Here is a 15,391-nt window from a genome sequence, read left to right as displayed (position 1 = left end):
CCCCCCCCCCCCCCAATCACCTTCAACTCCTTCATTCATCAAGAATCTATTTACCTCTGCTTTAAAAGTATTCAATAACCCCTGCTATATTGCACTCTGGAGTTCCAAAGACACTTGAGCCTGTGAGAGAAAACATTTCTCATTGAAATAAGTCCACTGAGGCCGTTATCCCATCACCAAGTCACCCTTTATGTACATGTGGAGAGCCCTTGACACTGATCCAGCTCCCTCAGAGCCAGCTCTCAGAGTAAGCAGAACCTCTGACACTCCTGTTTATATCTGTCAGCCAGGGCTCCCGGATTGGACCAGATTAGCAGCCCCAATCAGGGAACTCGTATTGTATGAGGTCCATCATATTGTATGAGGTCCATCTGGCTGACCTCATTACAATCACAACACTCTCTCAGTTATAAATGGGAGGACCCTTAATTTGTAAGTTATATTTACCAAGTTCTATTCTTACAGAGATTCTTGGTCATTCAAGTGAATTCAGTCTGTATGAATGGGTTCAGACTGCAACATGCATGGAAAAGTACAAGAGAGCTCATAATTTTCCATTCCATTTGTAATTGATAGATTCAGAATTGGGCATAGGGATGTGCTCTTCCTTTTATTTGCTCTGCTTAGACATCTAATAGCTTCAAGCAGAGCTATTGGAATGTCTGTGTCTTCAATTTTTGCTGAGGGTTTGTACGGGCCGGAAAGAGGTCATTTAGCCCAACCATTTAAAAGAGAACACCAAGAACTCCCAGTTCCCTGTCTTAGCCCAGAACCCTGTACTTACCCCTACTTTTCAATTGTTTATCCACTTTCTTTTGAAAGTTCTCAATGAGCCTGCTAGCACCACCCTTTACAGCAGCATGGTGGCTCAGTGGTTAGCACTACTGTTCCACAGCGCCAGGGACCCATGTTTGATTCCAGCCGCGGGTGATTGTCTGTCTGGAGTTTGTACATTCTACCCGTTTCTGTGTGGGTTTCCTCCGGATGCTCCGGTTTCCTCTCACTGTCCAAAGATGTACTGGTTAGGGTGGATTGGCCGTGTTAAATTGCCCATAGTGTCCAGGGATGTGCAGGCTAGGTGGGTTAACCATGAGAAATATAGGGTTACGGGGATAGAGTAAGGGGCTGGGTCTGGGTGGGATGCTCTTCAAGGTCGGTTCAGACTTGATGGGTCGAATGGCATCTTTCCAAACTGTAGGGATTCTATGATGAAGAGATAACAAGGTGTAGAGCTGGATGAACATAGCAGGCCAAGCAGCATCATAGGAGCAGGAAGGCTGACATTTCGGGCCGAGACCCTTCATCAGAAATGGGGGAGGGGAAGGGGGTTCTGAAATAAATAGGGAGAGAGGGGGAGGCGGATAGAAGATGCATAGAGGAGAAGATAGGTGGAGAGGAAACAGACAGGTCAAAGAGGCGGGGATGGAGCCAGTAAAGGTGAGTGTAGGTGGGGAGCTAGGGAGGGGATAGGTCAGTCCAGGGAGGATGGACAGGGGGCGGGATGAGGTTAGTAGGTAGGAGATGGGGGTGCGGCTTGAGGTGGGAGGAGGGAATAGATGGGAGGAAGAACAGGTTAGGGAGGCGGGGACGAGCTGGGCTGGTTTTGGGATGCGGTAGGGGGAGGGGAGATTTTGAGTCTTCACCATTCCCCCAGACCTCCCCCTTACTGCGGACGAGCGTTCACCTTTGTCCCCCTCCACCCACACATCAACGAATACCGGTCACGTTTGGACATAGAGCAGTTTTTCCGCTGCCTCCGCCTCCACGCTTACTTCTTTAACCGTGAACCTAACCCTCCCTCTACTGACCCCTTCTCTCGCCTCCAACACACCCCCTCCTCCTGGACCCCACCCCAAGGCCTCCTACCCTCCCTCGACTCTTCATCTCCAACTGCCGTCGAGACATCAATCGCCTCAACCTCTCAACCCTCTCACCCACTCCAACCTCTCCCCCGCAGAACGTGCAGCCCTCCGCTCCAATCCCAACCTCACCATAAAACCCGCGGACAACGGAGGCGCAGTTGTAGAATGGCGCACTGACCTCTACATCGCCGAGGCCAGACGCCAACTCTCCAACACCTCCTCCTACCGCCCCCTTGATCATGACCCCACCCCTGAGCACCAAACCATCATCTCCCAAACCATCCACAACCTCATCACCGCAGGTGACCTCCCACCCACGGCCTCCAACCTCATCGTTCCCCAACCCCGCACCGCCCGCTTCTATCTCCTTCCCAAAATCCACAAACCTGAATGCCCTGGTCGACCCAGTGTCTCCGCCTGCTCCTGCCCCACTGAACTTATCTCCAACTATCTGGACTCCATTTTCTCCCCCTTGGTCCAGGAACACCCTACCTACGTCCGTGACACCACCCACGCCTTCCACCTCCTCCAGAACTTCCAATTCCCCGGTCCCCAACACCCCATCTTTACCATGGACGTCCAGTCCCTATACACCTGCATTCCCCATACAGGTGGCCTCAAGGCCCTTCGCTTCTTCCTGTCCTGCAGGCCTGACCAGTCCCCCTCCACTGACACCCTCATCCGCTTAGCCGAACTCGTCCTCCCCCTCAACAACTTCTCTTTCAATTCCTCCCACTTCCTACAGACAAAGGGGGTGGCCATGGGTACCCACATGGGCCCAAGCTATGCCTGCCTCTTTGTAGGTTACGTGGAACAATCCCTCTTTCGTAGCTACACTGGCCCTAAACCCCTCTTCCTCCGTTACATTGATGACTGTATCGGCACCGCCTCATGCTCCCACGAGGAGCTCGAACAGTTCATCCACTTCACCAACACCTTCCACCTCAACCTTAAGTTTACCTAGACCATCTCTAATACCTCTCTCTCCTTCCTGGACCTCTCTGTCTCCATCTCGGGCAACCACCTAGAAACCGATATCCATTTCAAGCCCACCGACTCCCACAGCTACCTAGAATACTCCTCCTCCCACCCACCTTCCTGCAAAAATGCCATCCCCTATTCCCAATTCCTTCGCCTCCGCCGCATCTGCTCCCAGGATGAGGCATTCCACTCCCATACATCTCAGAAGTCCTCGTTTTTCAAGGACCGCAACTTCCCCCATCAGTGGTCGAGAATGCCCTCCACCATGTCTCCCGCATTTCCCACAACTCATCCCTCACACCCCGTCCCCGCAATAACAACCAAAAAAGAATACCCCTCGTCCTCACGTACCACCCCACCAACCTCCAGATCCAATGCATCATCTTCCGACACTTCCGCCATCTGTAATCCGACCCCACTACCAAAGACATTTTTCCCTCCCCATCCTTATCTGCTTTCTGGAGGGACCACTCTCTCCGTGACTCCCTTCTCCGCTCCACACTCCCCTCCAGCCCCACCACACCCGGCACTTTTCCCTGCAACTGCAGGAAGTGCTACACCTGCCCCCACACCTCCTCCCTCACCCCCATCCCAGGCCCCAAGAAGACTTTCCACATCAAGCAGATGTTCACCTGCACATCTGCTAATGTGGTATACTGCATCCGCTGTACCCGTTGTGGCCTCCTCTACATCGGGGAAACCAAGTGGAGGCTTGGGGACCGCTTTGCAGAACACCTACGCTTGGTTTGCAATAAACAACCGCACCTCCCAGTTGCGAAGCATTTCAACTCCCCCTCCCATTCCTCAGATGACATGTCCATCCTGGGCCTCCTGCAGTGCCACAACGATGCCACCCGAAGGTTGCAGGAACAGCAACTCATATTCCGCTTGGGAACCCTGCAGCCCAATGGTATCAATGTGGATTTCACAAGCTTCAAAATCTCCCCCCCACCACCGCATCCCAAAACCAGCCCAGCTCGTCCCAGCCTCCCTAACCTGTTCTTCCTCCCACCTATCCCCTCCTCCCACCTCAAGCTGCACCCCCATTTCCTACCTAATAACCTCATCCTGCCCCCTTGACCTGTCCGTCCTCCCTGGACTGACCTATCTCCTCCCTACCTCCCCACCTAAACTCACCTTTACTGGCTCCATCCCCGCCTCTTTGACCTGTCTGTTTCCTATCTTCTCCTCTATCCATCTTCTATCCGCCTCCCCCCCTCTCCCTATTTATTTCAGAACCCCCTTCCCCTCCCCCATTTCTGATGAAGGGTCTAGGCCTGAAACGTCAGCCTTCCTGCTCCGATGATGCTGCTTGGCCTGCTGTGTTCGTCCAGCTCTGCACCTTGTTATCTCAGATTCTCCAGCATCTGCAGTTCCTACTATCTCTGTAGGGATTCTATGATTCTTTCAGGCAGAACATTCCCAATCACAATTCTAACATTAAAAAAGAAGTTCCCGTTGTCTCCTCACTGCTTCTTTTACCAATGAGAGTAAATCTATTCTCCTGTCATTGCACACAATTTCCTCCCATTTATTCTATAGGTTGCATTATTGGAAATGTTTTTATGGTTTAATTTCTTCACAATGTGAGCAATGAATTTAAATGGAGACAGGTACATGAAGGAGAAATTAATGGTTAAAGGTGGAAAGGGACCCATAAACATTGGAGTAGATCTAGTATTACTGTGCTGTATAATACAAATGCATTACTTGATGAGGCTGCATTTATTCCCCATTTTTAGTTGGATTGTGAAACATTGTATTAGGTTTGCAGCTTGAGAATTTTGACCCAGTGACAATGAAGAAATTGAACTATCTAGACAATGGAATGTTGGCCGTAATTTCAAAGGGAGTGGAGTATAAAAACAGGGAGGTCTTGCTAAAACTATACAAGGCATTAGTCAGAATAGCTAGAATATTGTGAATAGTTTTGTGCCCCTTACCTAAGGAAAAATATACTGGCCTTGGAGGCAGTCCAGAGAAGTTCACTAGGCCAGTCCTGGGTTTGGAAGGACTGTCTTTTGAGAAGAGATTGAGTACTTTGGGCTTGTACTCACTGGAGTTTAGAAGAATGAGAGGTGACCTTAATTGAAATCTATTCTTTGGGGAATTGGCAGATGCAAAGAAGTTGTTTCCCCTTGTGGGAGTGTCTAGGACCAGAATAATTTCAGAATAAGGGCATCACCTATTTAAGACAGAGATGAGGAAGCATTTCTTCTTTCAGAAGGTAATGAGTCTGTGGAATTCTTTACCACAAAAGGCTGCTGGGGTCGGGTCATTAAATATATTAAGGCTGAGATAGGCAGATTTTTAATCAGTAAGGGAAATTAGGGCTTTGGGGAAAAAGCAGGAAAGTGGAGTTGAAGATGATCAGATTGGCCGTGATCTCATTGAATGGTGGAGCAGATTCAATGGGCTGAATGGCCTTATTTCTGCCCCTATGTCTTATGATCTTATGCCAGGATTTACTATAGCTGAAAGAGGAATTTGATGATGGTTAAAATTTAATTTACTAAACAATAGCTATATTTCCATCTTCAACGTTCCTTACAACTGAAATAGGATCTACCAGGAGAGGGTGGTTCTCCTCACAGTATTCTCAGCTGTGCAGTGAAAGAGAAAATTGACTCTGATCAATGCACCTCACGCAAGAATACATTGCTCAATGGTATTTATTGAAACATTGGTTTCCAGGACTACAGCCAATTTAGATTACACAAAAGCAATCTTACACTTCAGATTGTAGATCCTTATATAATTCAAGGAAATATATTCTCGGGAACCAGTTGTTTCAAATAAACAGAATGTAAAGTGAACAGGACGGTGCTGTGAGACCAGGTGTCTTATGTAAAAAAAACAGTGACAGATATAATGGCCTGTTCCTATGTCCCATGCTCCCTGTTGGCATCGAGAGTTCTTTACCCTAATTTGGACTGCAGAGAAAAAGATGTTTTTTGCTTGGCTGATGTAACAGCTCTCTTAAATCATTAATAATAGGGAAAATATATTCCCTAAACTGCTGATTATGACAGTGGCACCAATAAAAGGCAGGATGATATGCAGAGTCCTGCATGGTTCAAATTGCAAAATCAATGGGCTTAGTTATGGCCAATTGGAGTGGCTATTGATTTTGTAGGATCAAATATAATATCTAAAGTTATGAAGGAGCAATGGTGAAGGTCTGCCTCTGTGGGCCCTTTAAAATTTAAATTGTGCCTATCTAAAGTTGTGGATAACAACATCCTTTGCTCTTCTGATTGAGGATTTTGTTGCAAATGAGGAAACAACAGCATCAAAATAACAGACCATTTTGCAAACCCTGGGTCTATCTGTGAATAAGAAATATAAATGCCAACAGTGCAGATGTTCTTCAATTGTCTGTCTATGGATTACAACTGTGCACTTGGTTTAGTTTTAATATAACCTAAATCTAGATCTGATGAAATTATAGTTTAGTAATTACTACAGTATTACCATCTTTGGTGAATATTTGAATTTGATATGTGTAGACAGCAGTTATCCAGTGGAGAACACCTTAATAATTGAAATAGTTTTATGAAATATCTTGCAATAGACAGTATTTAATAAGGCAGTTCACAATTAACTTCTAAAGGGCATTTATGATGGATAATGAATTCTTGCCTTGCCAGTGACAACTGCATCCCATAAACTAATAAAAATTTCTCAATATTAGATACATTTGCATAAAATAAAACTAAGAATCTGGACTGTGAGCAATTTCAGGTCAAGATTAGAACTCATGAACAGATATGAATGGACTAATATGAATAATGAGCCAAAAATCAGGACATGAACTGAGAACTCGCTGAATGTTATAGATTATTGAAGAAAGTCACAAACCACAAGAAAACCATTATGCATAATTAAAGATAACCAGAAGTAGATCTTTACCATTAATCTCATGGCCATTGCATAGTTGGTTTGTATTCGGCTGATGAATGGCAAGGGGTATATGCATTGTGTAAATGCTAGACAATGATGGTCCCGGAAAGGAGAGTCTATGTATCTTTCGTTGAAGTAAAATGGCATGATCATCTGTGAATCCCTAATCACCAGCATATAGAGACTCCCTATTGACCAGAACTATACTGGACCAACCATGTCAATACTACAGTCATAAGAATAATTTAGAGATAGTAGGAACTGCAGATGCTGGAGAATCCGAGACAACAAGGTGCAGGGCTGGATGAACACAGCAGGCCAAGCAGCATCATAGGAGCAGAGAGGCTGACGTTTCGGGCCTAGACCCTTTTAGAGGTTGTTATTCAGCAGCAAGTGACTCACCGCCCCCAAAGACTTTCCAGCACCTGTGAGGCACCAGTCTGGATTGTGATGGAATAGTATCTGAGATGAGCTCAGCTGCAATAACATCTTTAGAGGTTTGCCACCATGCAAGATAAAGCTCGATCAGCAATGTCCACATTCCATTCGTAAATAAAAGAAATGCTGTCTAAGACATGTCTTTATTAGTAACCCAACAGTCCTCGTATATAGTGAATTGTGCAACATAAATAAAAAGTATTAAACCCAACATCTCATTATTTTAATTTTCAAGCTTGAGTAAAGGGATCTGGATGTGGATTATCAAATCTTTTCCTTCTGTGTGTTAGAAGCAATGAAACAATGGTCAATACCAAGTACATATATCCAGGCCAAAGCTTCTGGGAAACAGGTTTGGAGTGTGATAGTTTCCCCTGTGAGCTTCCTTTGAGTGCAGTGTTCAACAATGTCCTCTGAATTGAGATGGGGAACTTTGCAGACACCTGAGGGGATGGTGAAGATACTTTAATCTTGTACCTCTGTTGAAGGTAGTGGCACCCACCATAACATAAACAGTGGCTCAGTGGTTAGCACTGCTACCTCACAGCACCAAGGACCCAGGTTCAATTCCACCCTCGGGTGACTGTCTGTTGTGGAGTTTGCACATTCTCCCCATGTCTGCGTGGGTTTCCTCCAGGTGCTCTGGTTTCCTCCCACAGTCCAAAGGTGTGCAGGTTAGGCCATGCTAAATTGCCCATGGTGTTCAGGGATGTGTAGGTTAGGTGGGTTAGACATGGGGAAATGCAGGGGTAGAGGAATGAGTTGGGGTGGGATGCTCTTCGGAGGGGTAGTGTGGACTGGTTGGGCTGAATGGCCTGTTTCCACACTGTAGGGATTTTATGAAAATTTACATGAAATTAATGTCCTGTTTTGTTTTTGACCAGTCTGGCAATGTAAACAATTTTTTCCCTTTTCTCCCTTTCAACTTTGGCCACACTGCCTAAGTCCCAACTAATTTCATCTCAAAAGTTACCAAAGTTGTCATTAAAATCAACCTCCCAGTGAGTGTGCTAATTTACCAAATGATCTGTTTCAGGCCCAAAGGGCCTCCTTCATATTTAGATATTGTTTTTGGTCCTCTACACTGGGGTGAGCACACACAGATTGGTTGATCAGTTTGCTGAACACCTCTGCATAGTCTGCAAGTATGATCCTGACCTTCCTCTCGCCACCACAATATGCCATTCTGTTCTCACACTCGCATTTCTGTTCTAGGCCAGCTGGAGTGTTTCAGTGGACAAACAGCCAACTCATTTTCTGTTTTGGCACTTTACAGCCTCCAGGATTCAATATTGAATTCTACAACTTTGGAGCATCAACTCTGTCCTCCATTTTGATACAGTTCACTCACCCTGGATCATATTATACTGTTTTGGTAGGAAAGACATTATTAAACTGGAAAGGGTGCAAAAACATTTACAAGGATGTTACTGAGACTGGAGGGTTTGAGTTATAAGGAAAAGCTGGGACATTTTTTTCCTGGAGCATAGGAGGCTGAGGGGATGACCTTATAGAGGTTTATAAAATCATAAGAGGCATAGGTAATGTGGTTAGCCAAGGTCTTTTCCCTCAGGGTAGGGGCGTCCAAAACTAGAGGGCGTAGGTTTAAGGTGACAGGGGAATGATTTAAAATCGACCCGAGGGGCAATTTTTTCATGCAGAGGGTGGTGCATATATGGAACAAGCTGCCTGAGGAATTGGTGAAGATGAGTACAATTACAACGTTTAAAAGACATTTGGACAGGTACATGGATGGGAAAGGTTGAGAGGGATATGGGCCAAATGTAGGCAAATAGTTCAGTTTAGGAAACCTGGTAGGCACGAACAAGTTGGGCCGAAGGGTCTGTTTCCGTGCTGTATGACTTTATATCTCTATTTTGCTTTGAGCTGACCTTTATTCTGCTATTAACACTTAATCTAGATCAATGCTTTATCTGTTATCTAAATCTATTACCACTCCCTCTGCCTTTTGTCCTGTAACATTTTCGATCTCAAATCTTGGTCACCCTTTAACCTTGCCCCGACCTTTTGATGTGTTCCACTTGCTCCTTCCTCCATTCTTGACTCCTTATTCCCAGTTTTCTTCGGTTATGAAGAAGAGTCATGCTGGACTCTAAATATTATCTGTTGCCCCCTTCACTGTTGCTGTTTCTCCAGTTCCCAACACTTACAGTTTTTCAGATTTTGGATTTAATGTGATTTTCACGTCAGTGTTAGAAATGCAGATCCCTTTAAGGATCATTAGAACAGCTCCCAAGTTGGTTGGGAGAGGTGATGTTCAATGGACTTTGTACTTAAGTGCTGGTTTCTCAAGGGCTCTTGTGGTAGTGGTAGTGTCCCTACCTCTGGGTCTAAAGATCTGGGTTCAAGTTCCACATATCATGGATGTATGTCGTAATATGTCCAAGCCTGCCTGAACAAAAAAAATGAGCTGGTTTATTTGCTAGTGGCGATTGGCTTCTGGACAGCGAAAAGGTCCAATAGGGAAAGATGGAAACTGCTGTTTGTACTAAATTGTAGGTATACAATAAAATCTCTGAACATCTTTTGCTGCCCAATTCAACTTATGGATATTGATCTATTAAACATTTCCCAAACCTTGGACACCTTTACAACCTTCAAGGTAAATCAAATCATGAATTCAGAGAAAGTTTCCTCAATAAAGAAATGTTATCCACTCAGCTTCCACATGAGATGAATAATGCTGACACATCTAAAGAGAAGTTATATATGTGTCTCAAAAGGAGAAGTGTAGAAAGATATACTGAGTGAGTGAGAAGAGAATTGATGGGAGGAAGCTCCTATGGAGCATAAAGCAGTTGGGCTGAATGGCCTTTCTGTGCTGTACATTCCATGTAATTCAATGATTCAATGACATCACAAAGCAACCGGAATTGCTCAGGCGACAAGAAAAATAATCATTTAAATTTCCCTTTGTAAGTGACTCCAGACAGCAAGATTTCTAGATACAGTGCTTAACATCTAAATATCTTTGCCTTGAAACAGTGTAACAGGTAATAAATTTAGGAGCATCTAATTTTTTAATGAAGCTGAAATAAAAGATAGTTAAAAATGTCATAGATTAGAGTGGGAATGGGACTATAGAAGGTGCCAGATTGCCTCTGGTTACCTGTTGACTCTGATACAGAAACTTGCATCTAATGCCAAATATTTAAGTGCCTTCATTGGCCAGAGTATTGATTATGGGAGTTGTGATGTCATGTTGTAGCTGTACAAGACATTGGTGAGGCCGCTTTTGGAGTACTGTGTACATTTCTGCTATAGGAAGGATGTTGTGAAACTAGAAAGGGTACAGAAAAAATTTACAAGGATGTTTCCGGGATCGGAGGATTTGAGCTATAGGGAGAGGTTGGATAGGGCTGGGACTCTTTTCCTGGAGTTTCAGAGGCTGAGGAGTGACCTTATAAAGATTTATAAAATCATGAGGGGCATGGATAGGGTGAATAGCCAAGCTCTTTTTCCAAGGGTAGGGGAGTCCAAAACTAGAGGGCATAGGTTTAAGGTAAGAGGAGAAAGATTTAAAATGGACCCAAGGAACAATTTTTTCACACAGAAAGTGGTGCGTGTATGGAATGAGCTGCCAGAGGAAGTAGTATAGGCTGGTACAATTACAACATTTAAATGACGTTTGGACAGGTACGTAGATAGGAAAGATTTAAAGAGATATGGGGCAAACACAGGGCAAATGGGACTAAAGCAGTTAGGATACTTGCTCAGCATGGACGAAGTAGGCCGAAGGGTCTGTTTCTTCACTGTATGACTCTATAAGATCCAGGCTGATGCTTCACTGTAGATCGGAAGGAGTGCTGCAACTGTGCTTAGATACCATCTTCCCAATGGGGCAATTAAACTCACGCTTTGCCACCCTTCGGGGCAATTTAAAGGTACCCCCCAGCACTCATTCCTTCCCTGCCAATGAGGACAGACAACCTGTTCATTTGTTTCATTGCTGTTTGTTGGATTATGCTGCGCACACACGGTTGCCAGGCTTCCTCTGTGACAACAGTAAATATTTTTCAGAAAGTAATTGATTGGGTCCAAATCCATGTGGCATCAGTGCACCCAATAGTGTTTTTGGGAACAAAATTCCAGGATTCTGACCTAATGACAATAAGGAAACATTGATCTTTATGGTTGTTTCTCCACTGTGGCTGGGTCAATATCCTGGAACTCCCATCCCAATGCCACTGTGGGAAAACCTGCACCACGCTGTGTGCAGCAGTTCAATAAGACAGTTCACCACCACCTTCTCAAGGGGCAATTAGGGATGAGCACACCCTGTGAAAGAATAAAAAGTAATTGCATTCATTAAATTAACAGGACGCTGAAAGCAGAGGGCACAACTCCACAAACATGGGCGTGAGGAGATTTGTTTTCTCTGAGAGTCTTTTGAGCATGGCATTTTCTTTCCCGCCAGGTAGTGGAGGTTGAGTTTTAAAGTTATTCAAGCTGAGTTAGATTTTTGATAGACAAGGGAGTTCTGGGTGGTGGGAGTAGGGGGAGCAGGCAGGAAAGTGTAGATCAGAGGACAATCTGAATGGGGAGTAGTCTCGAAGAGCTTTAGGGCTTACTCCCGCTCCTAAATATTATGTTCCTATGATTCTTCCTGTGGATTCTCATTCCAGTGTTTCTGTGGAATCTTTAAACTTTTTTTAAACGAGGGATAGAGTGGATCAACAGACAAGCTCAATTCAAGGGCTGGACGGCATTTGATAGAGGAATGTGGTGGGGGAATGTAACATTTTAAATTTCTCTTCGTGACTCTGATAATAACCTGGGCTTTAACCTTTAAAAGAGCGGGCGGTTTACTAATGTCAGAAGGGATTTCATTGACAGCCCAGAAGACTACAGGGTGGACTCTGCAGCAAGCAGTTTAGTCGCAGAGAGCTGGGAGAGGGCGAGGGGAAACCACGTGGAAACGCGGCGGTTTCCATGGCAGCAGCTACACAGTGAAATGGATACACAATCTCATTATGAGAAACAGACGAGGGGGTAGGTTGGTAACAACAGCTAAGAGATACACAGACACACACAGGGACACACACAGAAATACACTCAGAGTGACACACGGAGGTACACAGTGATAGACTTTCAGATAGACGCTCACAGTTACAGAGAAACACAGATGGAGAAACACTTAGATACACTGTGATGTAGTTACAAAGAGACACACTGAACACACACTTCGTCACAGAGTTAGGAAAAAGAGACTGGAACACACACTAGATACACAGAGTCACACGCACTTCGAGATGCAGTGAAATTAACTCCATATTAAGACACATTTAGCTACACAGAAACAGACACATTTAGTGTACACATAGGCACAGTGATACTTAGGTACAACGAGAGATTAATTGAAATACACGCATTGACATACACAAAGTCAAGGTAAGTGAAGATGAAAACAGTCCGTTGAAAAGAACTTTATTCCTACAACTTCTCACCAACTGGTAAACCCCGGGAGCAAGGCAGAAGGAAAATATCGTGCAGAAAAATACCTTCTGGTCTGATCTGTCTGTCGGATGCCGCCGATCACTTTTTGAATGAAGCAAGTTTTAAGACTGGTTATTGTTCTCTCTCCCAGCAGCGGCTTATAGGAAGATCGACCCGTGTTGATCTGAGGGGATCTATAGTGTCTCTCTCTCTGGGAGATCCCATCCTCACCCCCCGGATCCCCCAGGCCCTGGAAAAATGTATGACCGAGCTCCAAGGGAGACCATCTTCGCCACGGCTCTGGGCAGCACAGGACCCAGCGTGGGCCCAGCTTCCTACAATGCGTGCGGTCACAAGTACTACTGCATCTCTAAGGAAGGAGGTGAGCTCTCAAACCGTACAGACACAGTTTACTGTGGTCTGCTTTTGTCCCTCTCTTCACTGTCACTTGGCAACAGGAAAAGTGAAAGCAACAAATGCTGGAAATCACAGCAGGTCAGGCAGCATTCACGGAGAAAAAACATGCTGCCTGACCCAATGTGACCTCCAGCATTTGTTGTTTTCAGTACAGATTGCAGCATTTGCAGTAAATTGCTCCTAAACTGGAAAAGTGTGTACTGGTGTGTTTGTGTTAGGCTCTGCAGAAATATGGGACTTGGAGGGTGTGTGTAAACCTCCCACTTTAGTTGTGCCCACATCATAGACTAATGACTATATTCCGAGGGTGGTGCTGGCCAGACTTGGCATTCCCTGTTGAAATAGTAGTCATGAATATAACAGCATGGAAACAAGTCCTTCACCGTGTCAGTGCCATCCATCAAGCACCTGTCTACGGTAATCCCATTCCCAGTTCTTGCCCCATAGCCTTGTATGCTGGGCATTTCAAGTGTTTATTTTAGTTGTTCTTATATATTGTAATAGACTCTGGGTGAAAAAAATAGATTCCCCTTAACTCTCCTTGGAACATCCTTCCCATTACCTTAAATCTATGTCCCCCAGTAATTGACCCCTCTATCAAACGGAACAGTTGACTCCTATTGACTGTATATATGTCCCTTCTAACATTGTCTTCCCCACCCCAGCCTTCTCTGCTCCAAAGAAAACAACCTGAGTTTATCCAGTATCTCTTCATCACTGAAGTGTTCCATCCTAGGCAACATCCTGGTGAATCTCTCTAGTGAGGTGACATCCTTCCTATAGTGTGGTGACCAGAAATGCACACAGTCATAAAATCAGAGAATTGTAGAGTACAGTGAAGGCCTTTTGGCCCATCAAATCTTTACCACCAAAAACATACTACTACCTACACTAGTTATACTTCCCGAACTAAGCCCATAGCCTTGAATGTTGTGACATTTCAAGTGCTCATCCAAGTACTTTTTAAAAGTTGTGAAGTTTCGCACCTCAACTACCCTCCCAGGCAGTGCATTCCAGATCCTCATACCCTCTGAGTGAAAAAAATCCTGAGAATGAAAGATTATGCATGAAAATAATCTGAATTTGATTCTTGTGATGGGTGTTGTGACTATTTTCTTTGGCAGCTGGTTTCATTATGGGATTATCTTTGCAGTGTTGATATGCTGCCTTGGAAACATATGGTCTTTGTCATTTGTGTAAACAAAAAATATTAAAGAACTGCAGATGCTGGAAATCGGAAACAAAATAAAAAATTCCTGGAGAAACTCAGCAGGTCTGGCAGCGTCTTTGGAGAAAATGTTTCTGGACCAGCAACACTTTTTCAGAACAGTTTTTCCAGCAATTTATGATTTTGTTTGTAATTTGTGTGGATGACTACCTTGTGGTTTGTCATTCCTGGAGTGCGCCAGGTACACGTTTTATTCAAGTTCTAGGACAGTAAATATTTTGTAAATGACAGAAGAAAATGTGCTAACATTGGAAATGAAAACAAGAAATGCTGGCAATACACAACATAGGATGTTCTGTGTGTTGATAACTGTATTTGCCCAAAAGAGTTAACTTGACTTTATATATACAAGTTAAATCATCCATTGAGCACGTGCAGCTCTTGTTTTCTTTTTCATTTTGAGAATGTAAGAAACTGTATTTGTAATGTGTAGGCCTCGGCTGAAAAGGGAGAATTTAAGGAAATATTGTGGTTTTCTACTCCACAGAAGTGACTGAAATTACTTTTCAGATGAAACAGATTTTTAAATTCCTGCAGTTAGTGCTTTAAATGAAAAGTAGCAGCAAAGATGACCTATGCAATGGCTCAGTGGTTAGCACTGCTGCCTCACAGCTCTAGAGACCCAGGTTAATTCCACCCTCAGGTGACTGTGTGGAGTTTGCATTTTCTCTCTGTGCCTGTGTGGGTTTCCTCTCACAGTCCAAAGATGTGCAGACTAGGTGGCTTTGTGATGCTAAATTGCCCCATAGTCTGCAGGCTAGCTGGATTGGCTATGGTAAAGTGTCTTGGAATGTGCAGGCTGGGTGGATTAGCCATGGGAAATATGGGGATGGGGATGGGTGGGGTTTGGTTCTGGGTGGATGCTCTTTGGAGGGTTTGTGCAGATGCGATGGGCCAAATGGCCTCTCTCTGCGCTGTAGTGATTCTGTGAATTGGCAGAGTGCTTGCTGCAACATTTACAACTTTACATCATTGCTGGTTGAGAATTACAAATGCTCACAGTTCTGAAGAAGATCATTTATCCCATAACAAGGTGTAGAGCTGGCTGAACGCAGCAGGCCAAGCAGCATCAGAGGAGCAGGAGAGCTGACGTTTCGGGTCTAGA

At 44.6% G+C, this 15,391-nt stretch overlaps 1 protein-coding gene across 1 annotated transcript in view; it reads left to right on the top strand.

Moving 5' to 3' along the window:
- The first annotated feature begins 12,899 nt into the window (after positions 1-12,899).
- Positions 12,900-15,391, top strand: part of stpg2 (sperm-tail PG-rich repeat containing 2) — a 311,631-nt gene continuing 309,139 nt past the window's right edge. The window contains exon 1 of the mRNA XM_048612036.1: positions 12,900-13,023. Coding sequence (XP_048467993.1) covers positions 12,900-13,023 — 124 coding nt within the window. The remainder of the gene's footprint in view (positions 13,024-15,391) is intronic.

Source organism: Rhincodon typus, chromosome 1 (genome assembly GCF_021869965.1).
Source record: "Rhincodon typus isolate 14 chromosome 1, sRhiTyp1.1, whole genome shotgun sequence".
Classification (NCBI taxonomy): Eukaryota; Metazoa; Chordata; class Chondrichthyes; order Orectolobiformes; family Rhincodontidae; genus Rhincodon; species Rhincodon typus.
Note: the sequence above shows the minus strand (reverse complement) of the source record. Positions and strands in the feature narration are given on the sequence as shown.